General features: G+C 44.9%; 1 protein-coding gene across 1 annotated transcript in view; it reads right to left on the bottom strand.

Annotated features, from left to right (window-relative positions):
* Nucleotides 1-22,209, bottom strand: part of lztfl1 (leucine zipper transcription factor-like 1) — an 87,700-nt gene that overhangs the window by 49,498 nt on the left and 15,993 nt on the right. The window contains exons 3-5 of the mRNA XM_067999995.1: nucleotides 22,009-22,203; nucleotides 5,319-5,376; nucleotides 4,528-4,596 (exon numbers count right to left, since the gene is read on the bottom strand). Coding sequence (XP_067856096.1) covers nucleotides 4,528-4,596; nucleotides 5,319-5,376; nucleotides 22,009-22,203 — 322 coding nt within the window. The remainder of the gene's footprint in view (nucleotides 1-4,527; nucleotides 4,597-5,318; nucleotides 5,377-22,008; nucleotides 22,204-22,209) is intronic.

Here is a 22,209-nt window from a genome sequence, read left to right as displayed (position 1 = left end):
GCAGCTCGCCCCATGAGAGAAATTAATTTCCGGCCGCCACCAACAGCACTCAGCTAAATTCCTGGAATGGTGTTGATCAGGCAACGGGGGCGGTCAAAAGTTGCAGTGGTCCTAATACTGGGGACAAGTCTGCATTGGAAGTTTGGAATTCTCAATCTTTATGGCAGGCTTAATGTCTGAGCCAGACATGTCCGCACTATTCCAGGGCACTGCTGATGATTGACAAGCCATTGTGGCTCACTAATGGAACCTGGAGGAGCGGACTTATCACTAGGGCCTGGGATTCTGCCCATGTTTCACGGTTTATTTTTTACAATGAGAGTGGAAAAGAAGCTTTTTTATTGTTTTTGATATTCTGTGGAAAATAGTAAAATTGGCATTTTCTGTTAAATTGCTAAACCTTTATAAAAGACTGGTTAGGCCTCAGCTGGAGTACTGTGTTCAATTCAGGGCACCACATTTTAGGAAGGATCACAAGACCTTCGAGAGGGTGCAGAAGAGATTTACTGGAATGGTGCCAGGAATGAGGGACTTCAGTTATGTGGAACGACTGAAGAAGCTGGGGTTGTTCTCCATAGAACAGAGATGGTTAAGGGGAGATTTGATAGAGGTGTTCAAAATCATGATCGGTTATGATAGAGTGAATAAGGAGAAACGGTTTCCAGTGGCAGAAGGGTCAGTAACCAGAGGATGCAGATTTAATGTGATCAGCAAAAGAGCCAGGGGCGACATGAGGAAACATTTTTTACGCAGCAAGTTGTAATGATCTGGAATGTACTGCCTGAAAGGGTGATAAAAGCAGATTCAATAGTAACTTTCAAAAGGAAATTGGATAAATACTTGAAGGGAAAAAAATTACAGGGGTCTAAGGGGAAAGAGCAGGGGAGTGGGACTAATGGGACAGCTCTTTCAAAGATCCGGCTCAGGAACGATGGGCTGAATGGCCTCCTCCTGTGCTGTACCTACTATGATAATGATATTGTTTGTGTCAATTACTGTTCATTTACCCATTTATTGTTCAATAAACTATTCTAGTGGTTTATATGCTGAGTCAGGGTCTGAAAGAGTTTAAATTCATTAGTTTACCGAAGATGAGATCACGTGGCAGACATGATATGCTTTAGTAAGTTAGAGTGCAGTGTTCTCTGTTCAACCCTTAGTTCTCATGACATTGGGTGTCTGGGATGATAAATGATAAGATCTGTTCACAGGAGTACTCAATGACACTGAACTCAAGGAAATATCTAGTATAAGAACATAGCAATAATCAAAATTTTTTTTAAAATGTAATATAAAAAGGAATCCAAAAGTCTTCGACAGGCATGTAAACAGTAAACGGGTAGGAAGAAGAGGGCTGGGGCCGATTAGGGACCATAAAGGAGGAGATCTACTCAGGCAGAGGGGACGGCCAAGGTACTAAATGAGTACTTTGCATCTGTCTTTACCAAGGAAGAAGATGCTGCCAGAGTCTCAGTAAAGGAAGATATAAATGAGATACTGGATGGACTAAAAATTGATAAAGAGGTACTAGAAAGGCTAGCTGTACTTAAAGTAGATAAGTCACCCGGTCCGGATGGGATGCATCCTAGGTTGCTGAGGGAAGGGTGGAAATTGCACAGGTACAGGCCATAATCTTCCAAACATCCGTAAATACGAGGGGTGGTGCCAGAGGACTGTAGAATTGCAAATGTTACACCCTTGTTCAAAAAAGGGTGTAAGGATAAACCCAGCAACTATAGACCAGTCAGTATAACCTCAGTGGTGGGGAAACTTTTAGAAATGACAATCTAGGACAGAATTAACAGTCACTTGGATTGATTAGGGAAAGTCAGCACAGGTTTGTTAAAGGAAAATCGTGTGTAACTGACCTGCTAGAGTTTTTTGATGAGGTAACAGAGAGGATAGATGAGGGCAATGCTGTTGATGTGGTGTATATGGACTGTCAAAAGGCGTTTCATAAAGTGCCACACGGTAGGCTTATCATCAAGATTGCAGCCCATGGAATAAAGGGGGCAGTAGCAACACGGATACAGAATTGGCTGAGGGACAGGAAACAGAGGGTAGCGGTGAACAGTTGCTTTTCGGACTGGAGGGAGGTGTACAGTGGTGTTCCCCAGGGGTCAGTGCTGGGACCACTGCTTTTCTTGATTTTTTTTTAATTCGTTCATGGGATGTGGGCTTCGCTGGTGAGACCGGCATTTATTGCACATCCCTAATTGCCCTTGAGAAGGTGGTGGTGAGCTGCCTTCTTGAACCGCTGCAGTCCGTGTGGTGACGGTTCTCCCACAGTGCTGTTAGGAAGGGAGTTCCAGGATTTTGACCCAGCGACGATGAAGGAACGGTGATATATTTCCAAGTCAGCATGGTGTGTGACTTGGAGGGGAACGTGCAGGTGGTGTTGTTCCCATGTGCCTGCTGCCCTTGTCCTTCTAGGTGGTAGAGGTCGCAGGTTTGGGAGGTGTTGTCGAAGAAGCCTTGGCGAGTTGCTGCAGTGCATCCTGTAGATGGTACACACTGCAGCCACTGTGCGCCAGTGGTGAAGGGAGTGAATGTTTAGGGTGGTGGCTGGGGTGCCAATCAAGCGGGCTGCTTTGTCCTGGATGGTGTCGAGCTTCTTGAGTGTTGTTGGAGCTGCACTCATCCAGGCAAGTGGAGAGTATTCCATCACACTCCTGACTTGTGCCTTGTAGATGGTGGAAAGGCTTTGGGCAGTCAAGAGGGGAGTCACTCGCCGCAGAATACCCAGCTTCTGACCTGCTCTTGTAGCCACAGTATTTATATGGCTGGTCCAGTTAAGTTTCTGGTCAATGGTAACCCCCAGGATGTTGATGGTGGGGGATTTGGCGATGGTAATGCCGTTGAATGTCAAGGGGAGGTGGTGAGATTCTCTCTTGTTGGAGATGTCATTGCTTGGCACTTGTCTGGCGCGAATGTTACTTGCCACTTACGAGCCCAAGCCTGGATGTTGTCCAGGTCTTGCTACATGCAGGCTCGGACTGCTTCATTATCTGAGGGGTTGCGAATGGAACTAAACACAGTGCAATCATCAGCGAACATCCCCATTTCTGACCTTATGATGGAGGGAAAGTCATTGATGAAGCAGCTGAAGATGGTTGGGCCTAGGACATTGCCCTGAGGAACTCCTGCAGCATTAATATATATTAATGACTTGGACTTGGGTGTACAGGGCACAATTTCAAAATCTGTAGATGACAAAACTTGGAAGGGTAGTGAACAGTGAGGAGCAGAGTGATAGACTTCAAGAGGATATAGACATATATGGAAATATATTGCCGTTCCTTCATCGTCGCTGGGTCAAAATCCTGGAACTCCCTACCTAACAGCACTGTGGGAGAACCTTCACCACATGGACTGCAGCGGTCCAAGAAGGCAGCTCACCACCACCTTCTCAAGGGCAATTAGGGATGGGCAATAAATGCTGGCCTTGCCGGCGATGCCCAAATCCCATGAACGAATTAAAAAGACAGGCTGGTGGCATGGGTGGACACGTGGCAGATGAAATTTAATGCAGAAAAATGCGAAGTGATACATTTCAGTAGGAAGAACGAGGAGAGGCAATATAAACTAGAGGGCACAATACTAAAAGGGGTACAGGAACAGAGAGATCTGGGGGCATATGTGCACAAATCGTTGAAGGTGGCAGAACAGGTTGAGAAAGCAGTTAAAAAAGCATACAGGATCCTGGGCTTTATAAATAGAGGCATTGAGTACAAAAGTATGGAAGTCATTATAAACCTTTTTAAACACTGGCTCAGCCACAACTAGAGCATTGTGTCCAGTTCTGGGCACCGCACTTTAGAAAAGATGTAAAGGCCTAAGAGAGAGTGCAGAAGAGATTTACTAGAATGATTCTAGGGATGAGGGACTTTAGTTATGTGGATAGACTGGAGATGCTGGGGTTGTTCTCCTTGGAACAGAGAAGGTTGAGAGGAGATTTGATTGATGTGTTCAAAATCATGAAGGGTCTAGTCAGAGTAGATAGAGAGAAATTTTTCCCTTTGGTGGAAGGGTCAAGAACCAGAGGACATAGATTGAAGGTGATTGGCAAAAGAACCAAAGGTGACATGAGGAAAAACACTTTTTTTTTTAAACACACGAGTGGTTAGGATCTGGAATGCACTGCCCGAGGGGGTGGTGGAGGCAGATTCAATCATGGCTTTCAAAATGGAACTGGATAAATACTTGAAAGGAAAAAAATTGCAGGGCTACGGGGAAAGGGCGGAAAAGTAGGGCTCGCTGGATTGCCCTTGCAGGACTTGATGGGCCAAATGGCCTCCTTCCGTGCTGTATCCTTTCTATGATTCTAGAGGTCCCAACACTACATTATTAGCCCGTATAACCATGATCCATAACTCAATTGCAGACAAAGTTATTAAAAAAAGTAGATAACAACTTGCTTCCACAGCTTCATTAGAAGTCAATTAAGTTGATCACATTTCATCTTCATTTTGTTTTAAAACATTCAAATATAATTATTTTAGCCACACTTTCTCAGACAAGTCTTACCTTGCTCAAGAGTTCAGACACTCCTTCATTCAAGGGAGCAAGTTTGGGTTTACCGATTTCTGAGTTTGCCTACAGGAAAAATAGGGGAGCAGAAATTAATACTTTGGATCATCATATTAGATATAAAGCTAATAGATTTAAACATACTGATTTAGTACCAGATGTCCATATTAAGCTAGAAGGCATCAAGGTAAACGTACAAAGTTGCTGTTTAAAAAAAAAGGAAAGCTGCAAGAAGAGTAGAAAGACTAGAAGAGAGCGCAAGAGTCAATTAGCAAAAAAACGCACAGGCAATACAAAAGGCTTTCTTAGAGGCACATTAGTAGCAAGGGAAGAGTCAAGGGAGGGTCGAACTGCTAGCAGATGAAGGAGGCAAACTTGTTGCTTAGAGTGAAAAGGAATGGCGGGGATACGTTGCCTCTGTTCTCAGAGGAGGTGGATATTGGGATTATAGAACCACCAGAGGTGGGTGTGGAACAGTTAGTGAGGTTTTATTCACTAGGACTGACCAGATGGATGGCAATCTTTATTCCCCCCTAATCTTATACATTCGTACCTTCCTTTGTAAAGACATGGAGATAAGACTACCAAAGTTACTCAAATTTCACATATACTGATCACCAGGAACTGCCAGTTAGCAAGGTAAGATTGGGGTGGGGGTGGGAAAGAGGGAGGGCGGGGCGGCAGCAGGGCGGGGCACAGGGACTATATTCCAGTTGAGGAATAGCTTAATTTTGATAAGCGAAACAAATAGACAATACTTCAATTTACAAAAATTAAATTAAACTCACTTTCTTTCCTGATGTAAATTCTGCTTTTTCAAATTCCGCCACTTGCTCCAAGAGTTCTCTAAAGTGAAATGAAAGGAAAAACACAAATTAACAATTAAAACTGCTCTTGAAGGAATTTTCTTTAAAAATTGGAGTAGCTGTACATTGTTTTTTTAAAAAATTATATATCTGATTATTAAACGGTCTGTGTATCAGCTTTCAAATAAAAATGTATATCATACATCTACAGAATGGGCTTTTACTACTATCCTTATATATATTAATACTATCCTTAATAAATCAGTACTTGCATGTCTCCCGTGACACTGCATTCTGAAAGCTGGAGGATGAACTGTTTTGTACTGACAGCAGTGTTATACCATGCAGTGCATAATGTATTATCTATTGCCTATTTAGAGGCACCAGCCTCGCCATCGCAGGGCTCCCCCACGTTCCAAAGTTACGTTCCCTGATCTTCATCAACCCTCCTAATTTATCGGTGCCATGCTGCTTGTCCTCAATGCCAATGGGCTCCCCCATCACTCTCAGGAGATCCTCCAATAATCAGATTCATAGAACATTTATCTCACAGAGGAGGCCATTTGACTCATGGCGGCAGTGCTGGCCAAAAATGAGCCACCTAGCCTAATCCCAGTTTCCAGCACTTGGTCCGTAGCCCTGTAGGTCACGGCACTTCAGGTGCACATCCAGGTACTTTTTAAATGAGTTGAGGGCTTCTGCCTCTACAACCCTTTCAGGCAGTGAGTTCCTGCAGTCTACAGCTTTCCTCCTCACTATCAACACGGCCAATTTTTGTATCATCTGCAAACTCCTTAATTGTGCCTCCTACATTTATGTCCAAATCATTAATACATACCACAAAAACCAAGGGACCTAGTACTGAGCCCTACGGAACCCCACTGGAAACAGCCTTCCAGTTGGAAAAAGCACCAGTCGATCATTACCCTTTGCTTCCTGCCACTGAGCCAATTTTGGATCTAAATTGCCACTTTCCCTTGGATCCCATGGGCTTGTACTTTTTTGACCAGTCTGCCCTGTGTGATCCTATCACAAGCCTTGCTAAAATCCACATAGACTACATCATATGCAGAGCTCTCATCGACCCTCCTAGTTACCGCCTCAAAAAATTCAATCAAGTTAGTCAGACACGTCCTTCTCTTAACAAATCCATGCTGACTGATTAATCCGTGCCTTTCTAAGTGACGGTTTATCCTGTCCCTCAGGATTGATTCCAATAATTTGTCCACCACTGAGGTTAGATTGACTGGCCTGTAATTACTCAGTCTATCCCTCGCTCCCTTTTTAAACAACGGTACAACGTTAGCAGTCCTCCAATCTTCCGGCACCACGCCTGTATCCAGGGAGGATTGGAAAATGATGGTCAGAGCCTCCGCTACTTCTTTCCTTGCTTCTCTTAACAGTCTGAGATACATTGCATCCAGACCTGGTGATTTATCTACTTTCAAAGATGCTAATCCCCTTAATACTTCCTTTCTCACTATGTTTATCCCATCCAATATTTCACACTCCTCCTTCCTTATTCCTTCTTCATGGGATGTGGGCATCGCTGGCAAGGCCAGCATTTATTGCCCATCCCTAATTGCCCTAGAGAAGGTGGTGGTGAGCCACCTTCCTGAACCACTGCAGTCCGTGTGGTGAAGGTTCTCCCACAGTGCTGTTAGGTAGGGAGTTCCAGGATTTTGGCTCAGCGACGATGAAGGAATGGTGATATATTTCCAAGTCGGGATGGTGTGTGACTTGGAGGGGAACGTGCAGGTGGTGTTGTTCCCATGTGCCTGCTGTAGTTACAGTGTGCCTCCTGCCCTTGTCCTTCCAGGTGATAGAGGTCGCGGATTTGGGAGGTGCTGTCGAAGAAGCCTTGGCGAGTTGCTGCAGTGCATCCTGTGGATGGTACACACTGCAGCCACGGTGCACCGATGGTGAAGGAAGTGAATGTTTAGGATGGTGGATGGGGTGCCAATCAAGAGGGCTGCTTTGTCCTGGATGGTGTCGAGCTACTTGAGTGCTGTTGGAGCTGCGCTCGTCCAGGCAAGTGGAGAGTATTCCATCACATTCCTGACTTGGGCCTTATAGATGGTGGAAGGGCTTTGGGGTGCCGCAGAATAATCAGCCTCTGACCTGCTCTTGTAGCCACAGTATTTATGTGGCTGGTCCAGTTAAGTTTCTGGTCAATGGTGACCCCCCAGGATGTTGATGGTGAGGGATTTGGCAATGGTAATGCCGTTGAATGTGAAGGGGAGGTGGTTAGACTCTCTCTTGTTGGAAATGGTCATTGCCCGGCACTTGTCTGGAGCGAATGTTACTTGCCACTTATCAGCCCAAGCCTGCATGTTGTCCAGGTCTTGCTGCATGCAGACACGGACTGCTTCATTATCTGAGGGATTGCGAATGGAACTGAACATGTGCAATCATCAGCGAACATCCTCATTTCTGACCTTATGATGGAGGGAAGGTCATTGATGAAGCAGCTGAAGACAGTGGGGGCTAGGACACTGCCCTGAAGAACTCCTGCAGCAATGTCCTGGGGCTGAGATGATTGGCCTCTAACAACCACTACCATCTTCCTTTGCGCTAGGTATGGCTCCAGCCACTGGAGAGTATTCCCCCCGATTCCCATTGACTTCAATTTTACTAGGGCTCCTTGGTGCCACACTCGGTCAAATGCTGCCTTGATGTCAAGGCCATTCACTCTCACCTCACCTCTGGAATTCAGTTCTTTTGTCCATGTTTGGACCAAGGCTGTAATGAGGTCTGGAGCTGAGTGGTCCTGGCGGAAGCCAAACTGAGCATCGGTGAGCAGGTTATTGGTGAGTAAGTGCCGCTTGATAGCACTGTCGACAACACCTTCCATCACTTTGCTGATGATTGAGAGTAGACTGATGGGGCGGTAATTGGCTAGATTAGATTTGTCCTGCTTTTTGTGGACAGGACATACCTGAGCATATTTACCACATTGTTGGGTAGATGCCAGTGTTGTAGTTGTACTGGAACAGTTTGGCTAGAGGCACGGCTAGTTCTGGAGAACAAGTCTTCAGCACTACAGCTGGGATGTTGTCGGGGCCCATAGCCTTTGCTGTATCCAGTGCACTCAGCTGTTTCTTGATATCACATCGAGTGAATCGAATTGGCTGAAGACTAGCTTCTGTGATGGTGGGGATATCGGGAGGGGGCCGAGATGGATCATCCACTCGGCACTTCTGGCTGAAAATGGTTGCAAACGCTTCAGCCTTGTCTTTTGCATTCACGTGCTGGACTCTGCCGTCATTGAGGATGGGGATGCTTACAGAGCCTCCTCCTCCTGTTAGTTGTTTAATTGTCCACCACCATTCACAACTGGATGTGGCAGGACTGCAGAGCTTTGATCTGATCCGTTGGTTGTGGAATCGCTTAGCCCTGTCTATAGCATGTTGCGCATGCATGTAGTCCTGTGTTGTAGCTTCACCAGGTTGGCACCTCATTTTTAGGTACACCTGGTGCTGCTACTGGCATGCTCTTCTACACTCCTCATTGAACCAGGGTTGATCCCCTGGCTTGTTGGTAATGGTAGAGTGAGCAATATGCCGGGCCATGAGGTTACAGATTGTGCTGGAATACAATTCTGCTGCTGCTGCTGATGGCCCACAGAGCCTCATGGATGCCCAGTTTGTCTGCTTCATCCCTCTCTTTTGTGAAGACAGACACAAAGTGTGTATTAAGAACCATACCAACATCTTCTGCCAGGAATCTTACAACACCATGTTATAGTCCAACAATTTTATTTTAAAATCAAAAGCTTTCGGAGTGTATCCCCTTCGTCAGGTAAGTGAATGAATGAATGAATGAATAGCTTTTGATTTTAAAATAAAATTGTTGGACTATAACCTGGTGTTGTAAGATTCCTTACATTTGTCCACCCCAGTCCATCACCGGCATCTCCACATCACAACATCTTCTGCCTTCACACATGGGTTATATTTTTGGTCTCTTTTGGGCCCTACTCTTTCCTTAGTTATCCTCTTGCTCTTAACATATTTGTAAAACATCTTTGGGTTTTCCTTGATTTTACTTGCCAATATTTTTTCATGTCCTCTCTTTGCTTTCCTAATTTCCTTTTTAATTTCATCCCTGCACTTTCTATACTCCTCTCGGCTTTGTAGTATTGAGTTCTTGGTGTCTGACAAAAACTTTCTTTTTTTGCCTCATCTTACCCTGTATGCGCCTTGACATCCACGGGGCTTTAGATTTGGCAATCCCACCCTTTTTCTTTGTGGGAACATGTTTGCTCTGAACCCCTTGAATGCTTCCCACTGCTCTAACACTGATTTACCTTCAAGTAGCTGTTTCCAGTCCATTTTTGCTAAATCACTTCTCAGCTTAGTAAAATTGGCCTTTCCCCAATTGAGAACTTTTACTCCTGTTCTATCTTTATCCTTTTCCATTACTATGCTAAATCCAACTGGATTATGATCACTACCACAAAAATGCTCTCCCACTGATATTCCTTCCACCTACCCAGCTTCATTTCCTAAAACTAAATCCAGAACTACCCCCTCTCTTGTTGGGCTTCCTACGTACTGGCTAAAAGAGTTCTCCTGAATGTAATTTAAGAATTTTGTGCCCTCTGTACCTTTCACACTGATTGTATCCCAGTTAAGATTAGGGTAGTTGAAATCCCCTACTATTACTACCCTACTGTTCTTGCACTTCTCAGAAATTTGCCTACATGTTTGCTCTTCTGTCTCCCTCTGACTGGGGGTCTATAGTGCACTCCCAGTGTGACTGTCCCTTTTTTGTTCCTTAGCTCAAACCATATGGCCTCATTTGATGATCCTTCTAACATACCATCCCTCCTCACAGTCGTAATTGTTTCTTTAACCAAAATTGCCACACCCCCCCCTCCATTTTTATCCCCCCCCATCTCGTCTGATAACCCTGTAACCAGGAATGTTGAGCTGCCAGTCCTGCCTCTCTTTAAGCCATGTTTCAGTAATAGCTAAGATATCGTACTGCCATGGGTCTATCTGTGCCCTCAGCTCATCTGCCTTATTCACTATACTCCTTATTGTGTAACACTTACTTTATTTTTAAGTTATTTTATAACGTTCTATAACTTTATCTGTTCCCTTATTTCTTACCTTGGTCTGACCTTTACTCTCACCTCCTATTTATTTTATCTTCAGACTATTGTTACTTCTACCAGATCCCTTCTTCCACCACCCCCTCTCCCCCCCATCTTACTTGTTTAAATTCTTACTTACAGCCTGTACAGCAATGTGTAAAGCATCTGAAACAAAATGGGGGAAACTGGAGGCAAAAATTCATAGAGAGGAACCAAATGTAGTAGGGATAACTAAAACATGGCTTAATAAATAACAGGACTGGCAGTTAAATATTGCAAGATGTAACATATTTAGAAAACATAGGGAAGGAAGAAGGTGGTGGGGTAGCTGTACTAATTACAGATGACAAAATGGCAGTAGGAGAAAAAAGGACATAATTAACATTAAGGGAGAAACAGAATCCATACAGATTGAGATAAAGGATAAGAAGGGATCGATCACACTAATGAGGGAATGCTACAAACCACCCAATAGTGGAAGGGAAGTGGATGAAGTATGTAGGCAAATCTATGAAATGAGTAAAAGACATAGAATGATAATCATGAGAGATTTCAACTACCCCCCAAATAAAGTGGCAAGAAGAGGTACTAAAACGGGGAACGGGGAATGGAGTTTTTAAACAGTATGTACAGGTCTCCTTTCTTACCCAGTACACAAGAAGCCCAACAAGAGAGGAATCACTGCTGGATCTAGAAATGGTAAATGATCCAGAGCAGATAAGAGACGTAATTGTAGGGGAACATAGAGGCAATAGCGATCACAACATAATAAGGTTTAAGATAATAATTGAGAGAGACATAAGCAAGACAAAGAGCAAAGTAAAAGATTGGAAAAAAGCTAATTATGAGGGGATAAGGAGGGAACATGGGAAGGTAAACTGCAAAAAAAATATTAACAGAGATAGAACAGTGGGAAATATTTAAAAAGGTGATCAAGAGAGTTCTGGAGATATATATTCCACTGTAAAAAAAAACTAGCCAATAATGAGATACCATGGATGAATAAAGATATAATGGTGAAATTGAAACTAAAGAAAAAGGCATACATTAAGTACATAGACCAATAGAGGAGGAGATGACAAGAGAGACTATGAAGAGGTTAAGAAAGAAGTCGAAAAAAATTAGGAAGGCAAAGAGGAATTACAAATTGTAGTTATTAAAGAATAGAAAAAGTATTCTACAGACACATAAATAACAAAAAGGAAAATTAAGGGATACACATGATAAACTCACAGGTATTGACAGTGAAATGGCAGAAATATTGAAGAGTTACTTTGCCTCAGCATTTACCAGGGAGACTAACAAGGTGGACATGACATTAGAAGAGATCAAAAAGGATATCAGGACATTTAAGATAGAAAGGAGGGAGATAACTGATAAACTAATCAAACTTAGAAAGGGTAAACCCCTGGTCCAGATGGATTGCACCCGCGCATACTAAAAAAAGCTAAAGGAAGAATTAGCAGAGGTATATATATATATAAAAATGTAATAGAAAAAAGGGAACAGTGCCAGAGTACTCGCGGAGAGCTAATGTTATTCCTATATTCAAAAAAAAGGGAGAGAACAAATCCAGGATAGTATAGACCAGTTAGTTTAATGTCGGTAGTAGAAAAAATATTGGAACCTTTACTCAAAGATGTAATAGAGAAACATCTAGAAACCGAAAACATAATGAAGAGTAGTCAGTACAGATTCCAAAAGGGAAGATCATGCTTGACCAACCTTATTGAATTCTTGGAAGAAGTAACAAAAAGTAGACAAGGGTAATGCAGTGGATGTTATACACATGGACTTTCAAAAGGCCTTCAATAAGGTAACACATAGTAGACTCACGACTAAGGTCAGAGCATGTGGAGTCAGGGGGCAGTAGTAGAATGAATAGCAAGCTGGCTTTTTTTAAAAATTCGTTCATGGGATGTGGGCGTCGCTGGCGATGCTGTCATTTCTTGCCCATCCCTAATTGCCCTGGAGAAGGTGGTGGTAAGCCGCCTTCTTGAACCGCTACAAAACCGAAAACAGAGAGATGAGGTTAAAGGTAGTTACTCAGGCTGGTGGAAGGTGGGAAGTGGTGTTCAACAGGAATCGGTGCTGGGACCACTGTTGGTCACCATTTACATAAATGATTTGGATTTTGGAATCAAAAGTACATCAAAATTCCTCAGTGTTAAATAATGAGGAAGACTGCGACAAAATACAAGAAGACGTTAACAAACTTGCAGAATGGCATCTAAATAGCAAATGACTTTCAATATAGATATGTGTGAGGTATTGCACTTTGGTCGGAGGAATAAGGAGGCCACACACTCCTTGGAAAATAAGAGTCTAAATGGGGTAGCAGTACAGAGAGATCTAGGGATGCAGATTCACAAATCATTTAAAGTGGCAACACAAGTTAACAAAACCCTAAAAAAGCAAACAAAGCAAAGCAATGGGGTTCATTTCTGGAAGAATAGAATTCAAAAGCAGAGAAGTTATGTTAAACTTACATAGAACCTTTGTTAGATCACACTCAGAGCACAGTGCATAGTTCTGGTCTCCAAATTACAAAAAGGATATAGAAGCACTGGAGAAAATGCAAAAAAGATTTACAAGGATGATATCAGAACTATTATGCAATAACTATCAGGAAAGACTGAAAAGGCTGGGGCTGTTTTCTCTAGAAAAGAGAAGACTGAGAGGTGACCTGAAAGAGATTTTTAAAATTATGAAGGGGTTCAATAAGGTAGACGTAGAGAGGATGTGGGGGGAGTTCAAAACTAGGGGCCATAAACACAAGATAGTCACTAATAAATCCAATAAGAAATTCAGAAGAAACTTCTTTACTCAAAGTGGTAAGAATGTGGAACTCGCTACCACATGGAGTGGTTGAGGCAAATCATAGAAGGTTACAGCACAAAAGGAGGCCATTCGGCCCATTGAGTCTACGCCGGCTCTATGCATGAGCAATGCAGCTAGTCCCACTTCCCCACCTTATCCCCGTAGCCCTGCACATCTTTTTGTTTCAAGTACTTATCCAGTTCCCTTTTGAAGGCCATGATTGAATCTGCCTCCACCACTCCCTCGGCCAGTGCATTCCAGATCCTAACCACTCGTTGTGTAAAAAATGTTTTCCTCATGTCACCTTTGGTTCTTTTGCCAATCACCTTAAATCTATGTCCTCAGGTTCTTGACCCTTCCGCCAATGGGAACAGTTTCTCTCTATCCACTCTTTCTAGATTCATGATTTTGACCACCTCTATCAAATCTCCTCTCAACCTTCTCTATTCCAAGGAGAACAATCCCAGCCTCTCCAATCTATCCACAAAACTAAACCCCCTCATCCATGGAATCATTCTAGTAAATCTCTTCTGCACCTTCTCTAAGGCCTTCACATCTTTCCTAAACTGCGGTGCCCAGAACTGGACACAATACTCCTGTTGTAGCCGAACCAGTGTTTTATAAAGGTTCATCATGACTTCCTTGCTTTTGTACTCTATGCCTCTATTTATGAAGCCCAGGATCCAGTTTGCTTTTTTAATCACTTTCTCAACCTGCCCTGCCACCTTCAACGATTTGTGCACATATAACCCCAGATCTCTCTGTTCCTGTACCCCTTTTAGAATTGTGCCCTCTAGTTTATATTGCCTCTCCTCATTTTTCCTACCGAAATGTATCACGTCGCATTTTTCCACGTTAAATTTCATCTGCCACGTGTCCGCCCATGCCACCAGCCTGTCTATATCTTCTTAAAGTTTATCGGTATCCTCCTCATTGTTCACTACACTTCCAAGTTTCCTGTCATTTAGCCAATTCTGTATCCATGTTGCTACTGCCCCCTTTATTCCATGGGCCGCAATCTTAATAGCAAGCCTACCATGTGGCACTTTATCAAACGCTTCTTGAAATTCCATATACACATCAACTGCATTGCCCTCACCTACCCTCTGCTGCCTCATCAAAAAACTCAATCAAGTTGGTTAAACACGATTTGCCTTTAACAAATCCGTGCTGGCTTTCCCTAATCAATCCACACTCGTCCAAGTGACTCAATTCTGTCCCGGATTATCGTTTCCAAAAGTTTCCCCACCATCGACATTAAACTGACTGGCCTATCGTTGCTGGGTTTATCCTTACACCCTTTTTTGAACAGCACAGATGCATTTAAGAGGAAGCTAAATAAGCACATTAAGGAGAAAGGAATAGAAGGATATGCTGATAGGATTGGATGAAGTAAGATAACAGGAGGCTCATATGGAGCATAAACACCGGCACAGACCTGTTGGGCCGAATGGCCCGTTTCTGTGCTGTACAATTCTATGTAATGAGGCTGTGAGAAGGGAAGGGAAGGGATTTGAGAATATTTTTGAGCAAAAGTCGACCTTCCCCTTGCCCCACACTGTTGCCAAAAACCCCAGACAATCCCTCCACCAGTGCTACTAAATCCTGGGGCCTTTGCCCAGAGCCGCTAAATGCTAGGTACCCATCTACAGCCTGGTACACATTGCCTACCTTCTTAGAGTGTATCAAATCCAAAATAATCTAATTTCTGGCACTATTAACCCTTAAACCTAACTGAGTTCTATCTCAATTCAAATCTCTTCAGCATGCAAGTTTATTAATTAACAACTTAAATTTGATCATATGCAAATTTCCTGGAAGTGTTAGTGTAGGTAAAGTCATTAAAAAGGCCATCATTTTGGGTTTAATGAACAGGGGCAAAAATTACAAGAGGAAAGAAGCAATGATAATGACAATGATTAAAAAAACATTGGTTAGGCCATAGTATTATGTACAGTTTTGGGCACCCCATTAAAGAAAGGATATGAAAACCTTAGAAAGCGTACAGCTTAAATTCAACCCAATAATCGCAGGGATAAGAGACAATAGTCATGAGGAGAGACTTGGTAATCAAGGACTATTTCACTGGAACAAAGAAGGCCAGGAGGAGACCTGGTAGAGATTTTTAGAATTATGATGGGTGACCAGCTTAAATTGTTGATTCCTCATCACTGACACCCCAATCAATTTAAAGTTGTCAAAATGAGGAGAGATATCAAGAAATTCAAGAGGGTTGATGGAGGATGGAATATTTGCCACAGGAACCATTGCATCTTTTCGAAGAAAATTGAATAAATATTTGAAGCAGCGCTAAGGGATAGTGTGACAATGGGATTACTCTAGCAAAGAGTTTCCATAGTTCGAACAGATCACTCAAATTTTCTTATCGACCATTTTATCCCCCCCAACGAGTTAAAAATAAGGGCCAATAAAAAATGTCCATTCCCCACGCGATCGCGAGTCAATTGGAGCCACTTAACGTGGCTTCCGAGTTTGCCGTCCGAAAGCTGCACAGCGGGCAGACTGCGCACCCGCATCAGAGGCGGTCAGCTGGAGGAGCTTTAATTAAAGGGGCAGTCCTCCAATGGCTGCTCCTGGAGCAAACACCCACACACCACAATGGAGCAGCTGAGGGGAAAGGCTACTTCAAGATTTAGCGATGCCTCACTCCGGGGTGAGGAGGAGGAGGAGGAGGGATGTCTTCTACCCGGTGGACGGGAGGAAGTGGCCTGCCTCTGCCACCAAGAAGGCCTGGCTTGAGGTGGCAGATGAGGTCACCAGCAGCAGCATCTCCGCACCTGGATCCAGTGTAGGAAGCGCTTCAATGACCTAACTAGGTCAGCCAAAGTGAGTACATTTACTCATTCGCCTACATTCCGTCTTCCACATCACCACCCCCACCCCCCAACTCATTCTGCACTGCCAACAATACTCTATCACATCATTCCTCACACCCACTCAAAGCTCATCCTCATCTTACCTGCACTTCCTCACCTCCCCATTACTCATCCCACCACTACCACTCAACCCAATCCTTATACAACGTCATGCCTCTGTCTCATACTCACCCTCTGATGCATCTCTTTCACGGTCAGCCGCTCCTAAGCCAATGCATTCATCAGTTGGCCACGTCACCATCACTCACTCACACGTCTGTGAGAGGAGAGCCCAGAATGCACGGGAGAGGATGAGGACCGGAGGGGGATGCAACAAATAGTCGTCCTTACAGACGTGAAGCAGGAGGCGCTGGAGCTCAGCCGAACCCTCGAGTGCCTGTCAGTCAGGGACGCCGAGACTGGCACCCGACAAACGTCTGGTGACAGAACTTTAACATTCAGCGCACACAATATGAATTGATGTTAACATGCCTTGCCATCTTCAGCACCTCAGTATGCTCATCGCAACATGACACATCTGTGATCACGCTTAATATTGCCTTCTGTTCTCTTACAGGGCCTTCAGCGACCGCTGTGACAGCAGAGGGCGATTCCTCAGAGGACCTACTAGCCTCAGAGGGCGCATCGTCACATCTGAGCAAGCCATCCACCAGCGCAGATACTCGCACCTCGGTGGCTCATAGCCCTCAGTTAGTTGGGCTCGCACCTGGTGAGTTACCACACGTGAGCACAAGCAGACATTGGTGGCAGGGGCAGCTGTGGAGAGTCCGCGTTGGTGGGAGCACTCCTCTCCAGGCTCTGCTCAGCTGGACACAGATGCTGAACCCTGGGAGCCATCCTTTAAAAGAATAATCGAGGGGCAGCAGCACATTTGCAAGGTGCTGGAACAGGTGCCATGCACACTCTCCACAATAATGCAGAGGATGGAGGTGTCCAACTCCTGCATGAGTGGAATGGTGGCACAGTACGGGAGGGAATCTCTGAAATAGTGTCACAGGGACGTGGACAACTCCCTGAGATACTGTCACAGGGACGTGAGGGCATCTCTGAGATACTGTCGTGGGTAAGTGTGGGAATGTCTGCGATGGAGGGAAGGCTAGCCTCCATCGAGCTTCAAGCACGGCTCACAAACGTGTCCATTCAGGCCCTGACAACAGCCGTTTGAACTCAGTGAACAACATTCTGCCGCCTTAAACAGGCGGGCAGATACACTAGCACTGGCCTTACAAGGCTTCACACATGTCCTCCAAACTGTTGTCCAGCAGAGCGGTAGGAGTGATGTGGGCCTGGCCCAGGGAAGAGATGATGGCAAAAGGGGACATGGAAGTGGGGACGCCACTCAAAGTGCTCCCACCTCCCACCCATTGCCCCCCTCTCAACCAGTACCCACAATGCTGCCTCCTCTCCAAGTGGCCGAGTCTGTCCCTGCACAGGTGCAGGTGGAGCAGTCTTTGGAGGGGCCCTCACGGGCACTGAAACTCAGAGGGCATAGGCCCAAAGCATCTAATCGGTCAGGGGATGAACGCGAGCAACCTGCCACTACCTCTGTTGCAGCCACAGGGGATGCACCGCACAATAGTCGGAAGAGAGGGGCTAAGGCTTTGTAAGCACGAAGGGGATGCACAAGGGTGTTTGACGGTTGGTCATGGTCTTTATTTATATTTGCTTTTTGTTAAACACATATTAAATATTATTGTCATAACTACTGCCACGTCTTGGCCATTCTTGACTGGCTTCTGTAATAAGGCCCTTTCATGAGGTTCACCATGAACGGCCACACTTGATACCACCCATTGGGTTACTTTATAGTGGGTGTATGTGTAGTTGCAGGACTGTTTTATGCAGGGAAGGGTGGAGGCGGGGGGGGGGGGCACGTTGGTGTGGGCACTGCTCTATCCAGGTGGTGTGAGGACTGGACTCTTCACACTTTCTGATGTTAGGAGAACCGTTCACATATCAGTGACTCCCTGGCCTCACAAGCAGCCAGGTGAACCGTTGCTCTGCCCACGGGCTCCTCCTCCATGTGGATGGGTCCTCCTCAAGCGGCCCCCTCTCTGTCGTGCCACTTTGTTCAGGGCACAACACGCAACTATAATGTGTCCCACTCTGTCTGGTGCGTATTGAAGCGCTCCCCCAGAATGATCAAGGCACCTAAAGTGCATCTTGAGCAGCCCTATAACATGCTCAATTGTAGACCTGGTAGCGATGTGGCTGTCGTTATATCGACGCTGTTGGTCGGTGATGGGGTTCCTCAGAGGTGTCATGGGCCACGTGTGCAGGGGGTATCTCTTGTCCCCAAGGAGCCAGCCCTTGAGGGTGTTCGGTGCGTGGAAGAGGGGCGGGATGTTGGGTTCCCAGAGGATGAAGGAATCGTGGCAGCTGCCAGGGAATCTGGTGCACAAATGAAAGAATCTCTTGCGGTGGTCATAAACGGGCTGAGTGTTGATGGAGTGACAGCTCTTCCTGTTGATGAACAGTCCTGGCTCGTGTGGAGGTGCTCGTATTGCTATATGGGTGTAATCAATTACACTCTGCACCCATGGGAAGCCAGCCACAGCGTGGAATCCCACTGCCCTCTCCGTCTGGTTGAGGTCATCCATGGGGAAGTTGACGTTCTGCGAGGTCCTGCGAAATAAGCAGTTGGTGCCTGCCTTATGCACTTGGGTGCAGACGACTGAGACCCCCTAACGATGTCCCCGGTGGCACCCTGGAATGATACGGAGGTGAAGAAGTTGAGGGCAGTGGTGACATTGACAGCAACAGGTAAGGAGATGGTGCTCGGTCCAGCCGGGAGCAGCTCGGCATGAAGGAGGCTGCAGATGTCTGCAACTACGTGGTGACTGACTCTGAGCCTCCGTATGCACTGCTCCTCAGAGAGGTCCAGGAAGCTGAGCCTTAGTCTGTAGACACCGTGGCGAGGGTCGTGCCTCCTGCGACTTCGCTCTCTCTGTTGTTGCCCTCTGTGCTCTTGTGCAGGTGCCTGTGGCGCAGCACTGTGCTGTGGAGCTCCACGTGGCGGAGGTGGACGCTGTGCCTGGCGAGGCTGGTGATGTTGCTCGTCCTCTGATGGAGCGGTGAACGCAGCCATGGTGCCCCCCATCCTGATGGTGAGAGTTTGAGGGGGTCCGCAAAGTAGGTAAATATGTTTGAACAGCAGAGTTTTAGGTGGAAAGTAAGAAATTTGAGTGAAAACACAAAGGTCTTGCAGCCAAAAACTTTGTCTGAAGTGACAGAGTGCCCTGCTGCAATAAATGACGTTTTCTCCCCACCTGTCAAATAAGCATTTGCATCTCCCACTGGCAGCTGGCTGAAACACGTAGCAACAGGGAGTGTTTCCCACAGCACGGGAAAGACGCCAAGAATGCTTCCAACTCGCACCCCAGCCAAAATGTGGAGACATTTAAGTACTTGAAGTACTTCAACGAGCTCAACAACTATGAAAAGCATCATCCCGCCGGCTTTGATTGCCGGTGGGACTGCCGCATTTGGGAGGCGCGCATGCACACACTCGGACGCGTCACTGGGACACCCGGAAGTCTGCGCTTGGGATTTGAGAGATTTTCGGAGCCCCCACCGGCCCAACCCCTGGCCCCGCCCGTCCCCCCCACTTCCGGCCCCGCCCCCGGCCCCGCCCCCGGGTCCCCCCGGCCCCGCCCCCGGGTCCCCCACCGGCGTCGGCCCCGCCCCTGGGTCCCCCCGGCCCCGCCCCCGCCCCCGGTTCCCGCCCCAGGGTCGTCCCCCCGCGCCCGGGTCCCGCCCCCACCCCCAGCCCCCCCCCCCGCCCCCGCCCTCGGGTGGTCCCCGGGTCCCCCCCGCCCCCGGGTCCCGCCCTCGCCCCCGGGTCCCCCCCGCCCCCGGCCATGTTAATTTCTAATGCCCTCTTTACACCTCAATATCCCAAAGTTGTTCTTCCCTCTAAGTTTGTAAAGATTATTTTTCTTTCTTATTTCTATTTTAACTGATGGAACAGTTAATAGAATTAGTCATTTTGAGTCTTGCTTGTTTTAGTCACTTTTTTTGGGGAGGTATATGCACTGGTCTTACACATTTAGTAATTTGTACAGTTTTCCATTTCTCGGAAACTAAGCTATCTGCAACATACCGATTTAACTGCTATTAGTTTATTTCACTGAAGTTTGACTTCCTGAAATAATTTCTGTGCTAGTCTTCACTGATGCCAATTCTACATTGTGGTCACTTGTACCTAGTGTAGCTGAGGAACAGGGACAGAGGTCCTTAATCAGCTTCATAGTATCGTTCAAATATACATGAATAAAGTAGAGATTATGAACAATGAATTAAAACTACATGTATTATGCAGGGGGATTATTTTAGAAGAGTATTTCATACTTAGTACATTCTTAAAGTTTCAACAATCCACTATGGAATAGGTGGAGAGGGATTTATAGAATCCATTCGAAACTGTTTTGTCTGAGTCAGTGCATAAGTCACACAAGGAAAGGTGGAATACTGAGCTTGGTTCTTGGCAATGAACAGGAGCAGGCGAGCAGCGAAGAAAATTAGGAATGAGTGATCAGAGCATAATTAGCTTTAATGTTAGATTGGAGCAGGAAAAGAAATTAGAAAGAGCAAACTTCAAAGGGATAAAAGAGAACTTAACCTGATAAATTCAAGGTAAGTCAATGGAGCAACAGTGTGAAATATTTAAATGCGAGATTGGTATAACGCAGTCTAGAAACATTTAAATGATTTAGGGCCATGGTACTACGGGTGAACAATTGCATTAGGCTTAAAAAAAAAATGTATGATAAAGCTAAAGCCGGTGACAAAACAGAATTATGAGAAATACTGTAATGTATAAATGGAAACAAAAAGAGAGGTAATGAGAGTGTTTGGAAAATACTCATAGCCAAAGCGAAATAAAAAAGGTTTTCATAAATACATTAGGGAAAACAGCATCATTTGGAGTCAGTCGAAAAAGAACATGGTGAGAATATTATGGCAAAGCTACTTAATGCATACTTTGCTTCAGTATTTATGGGTTAGAAGCAGGCCTGAGAGGCAAAGAACGTGTTGGGTGGCCAGGAACAGGGCAGGAGCAGTGGTTGGTAATTCGGGTGAAACAGAAAGTTAACTCCAGGCGTCGGATAGAAGGATGGCCTCAGGAGGCAAAAATTAATAGATTAATTTCCAACAAGAATTGGGCAGTTTTATACATACATTAAAAATATTTTTTCCAAATTTTTTTACGGTTGTTACTTTATAAATTCAATTTTTTTTAACCCGTCTAATGGAAAAAGTGGGTGGGTGAAAAAAATTTGAAAAAGCATTTTAAGTGGGTTTGTTTTATTATTGCTCAGTTTTGATTTCTGATTGGTTGTGGCCAAAAGGATTTTGAGAAAAAAAAAGTGTCGATTGGTTCAGATTCTGCTTTGCTATTATTGATAAATTTTTGTAGTACTACTCTTTGTGAAATATTTGTTGTTGTGTTTTTCTTGTTATAATTTTATTTTTTAAGACCTATATAGTCAGGTGGCGAAAGAAATCGGGAAAACTATTTGACTGGCTGGTTTTACGGAGATTCCTGGTCATCTTTAGACAGATAGCAAAAGGTATCAGATATTTAAGGTAATCAGTAAAGTTAACTTAACAGATAATAGTTATTTACATCAATCTTTGAAGTTTGGCAGAGGAGTTGGACATGTGAAATCTTGCATCTAACATACAAATTTAAGGAGTGATATAAACATTAATTAGGTGGTTAAATGTAACAAAATGCATTTCAATTTAATATTTTCTGTACAATAAAATCAGCTGTAATGAATTTGGCTGGCTGTTTTATTTTGTACCTATATTAATACACCTACACTTCTAAAAACTTTAAATGATGTACCTGTTTTCCAGATCAGAAATGTCCGTTTGTAACTTCAGGTACCATTTCTCAGCCTGACAGAACAGCTGACGCAGAAGTAGCACATTAGTGTAGGCAGTGTTGATGAGTTCAGACTCGACCTCACTGTGGACCACAACCCTCAATCCATCCAGCATCTCGGTCACTTCATCCACAGTGAATGTGTCCTCAGTCAGTCTGGTA

This window comes from Heptranchias perlo, chromosome 2 (assembly GCF_035084215.1).
Source record: "Heptranchias perlo isolate sHepPer1 chromosome 2, sHepPer1.hap1, whole genome shotgun sequence".
In the NCBI taxonomy this organism is placed as follows: domain Eukaryota; kingdom Metazoa; phylum Chordata; class Chondrichthyes; order Hexanchiformes; family Hexanchidae; genus Heptranchias; species Heptranchias perlo.
This window is presented reverse-complemented; position numbering and strand designations above follow the sequence as displayed.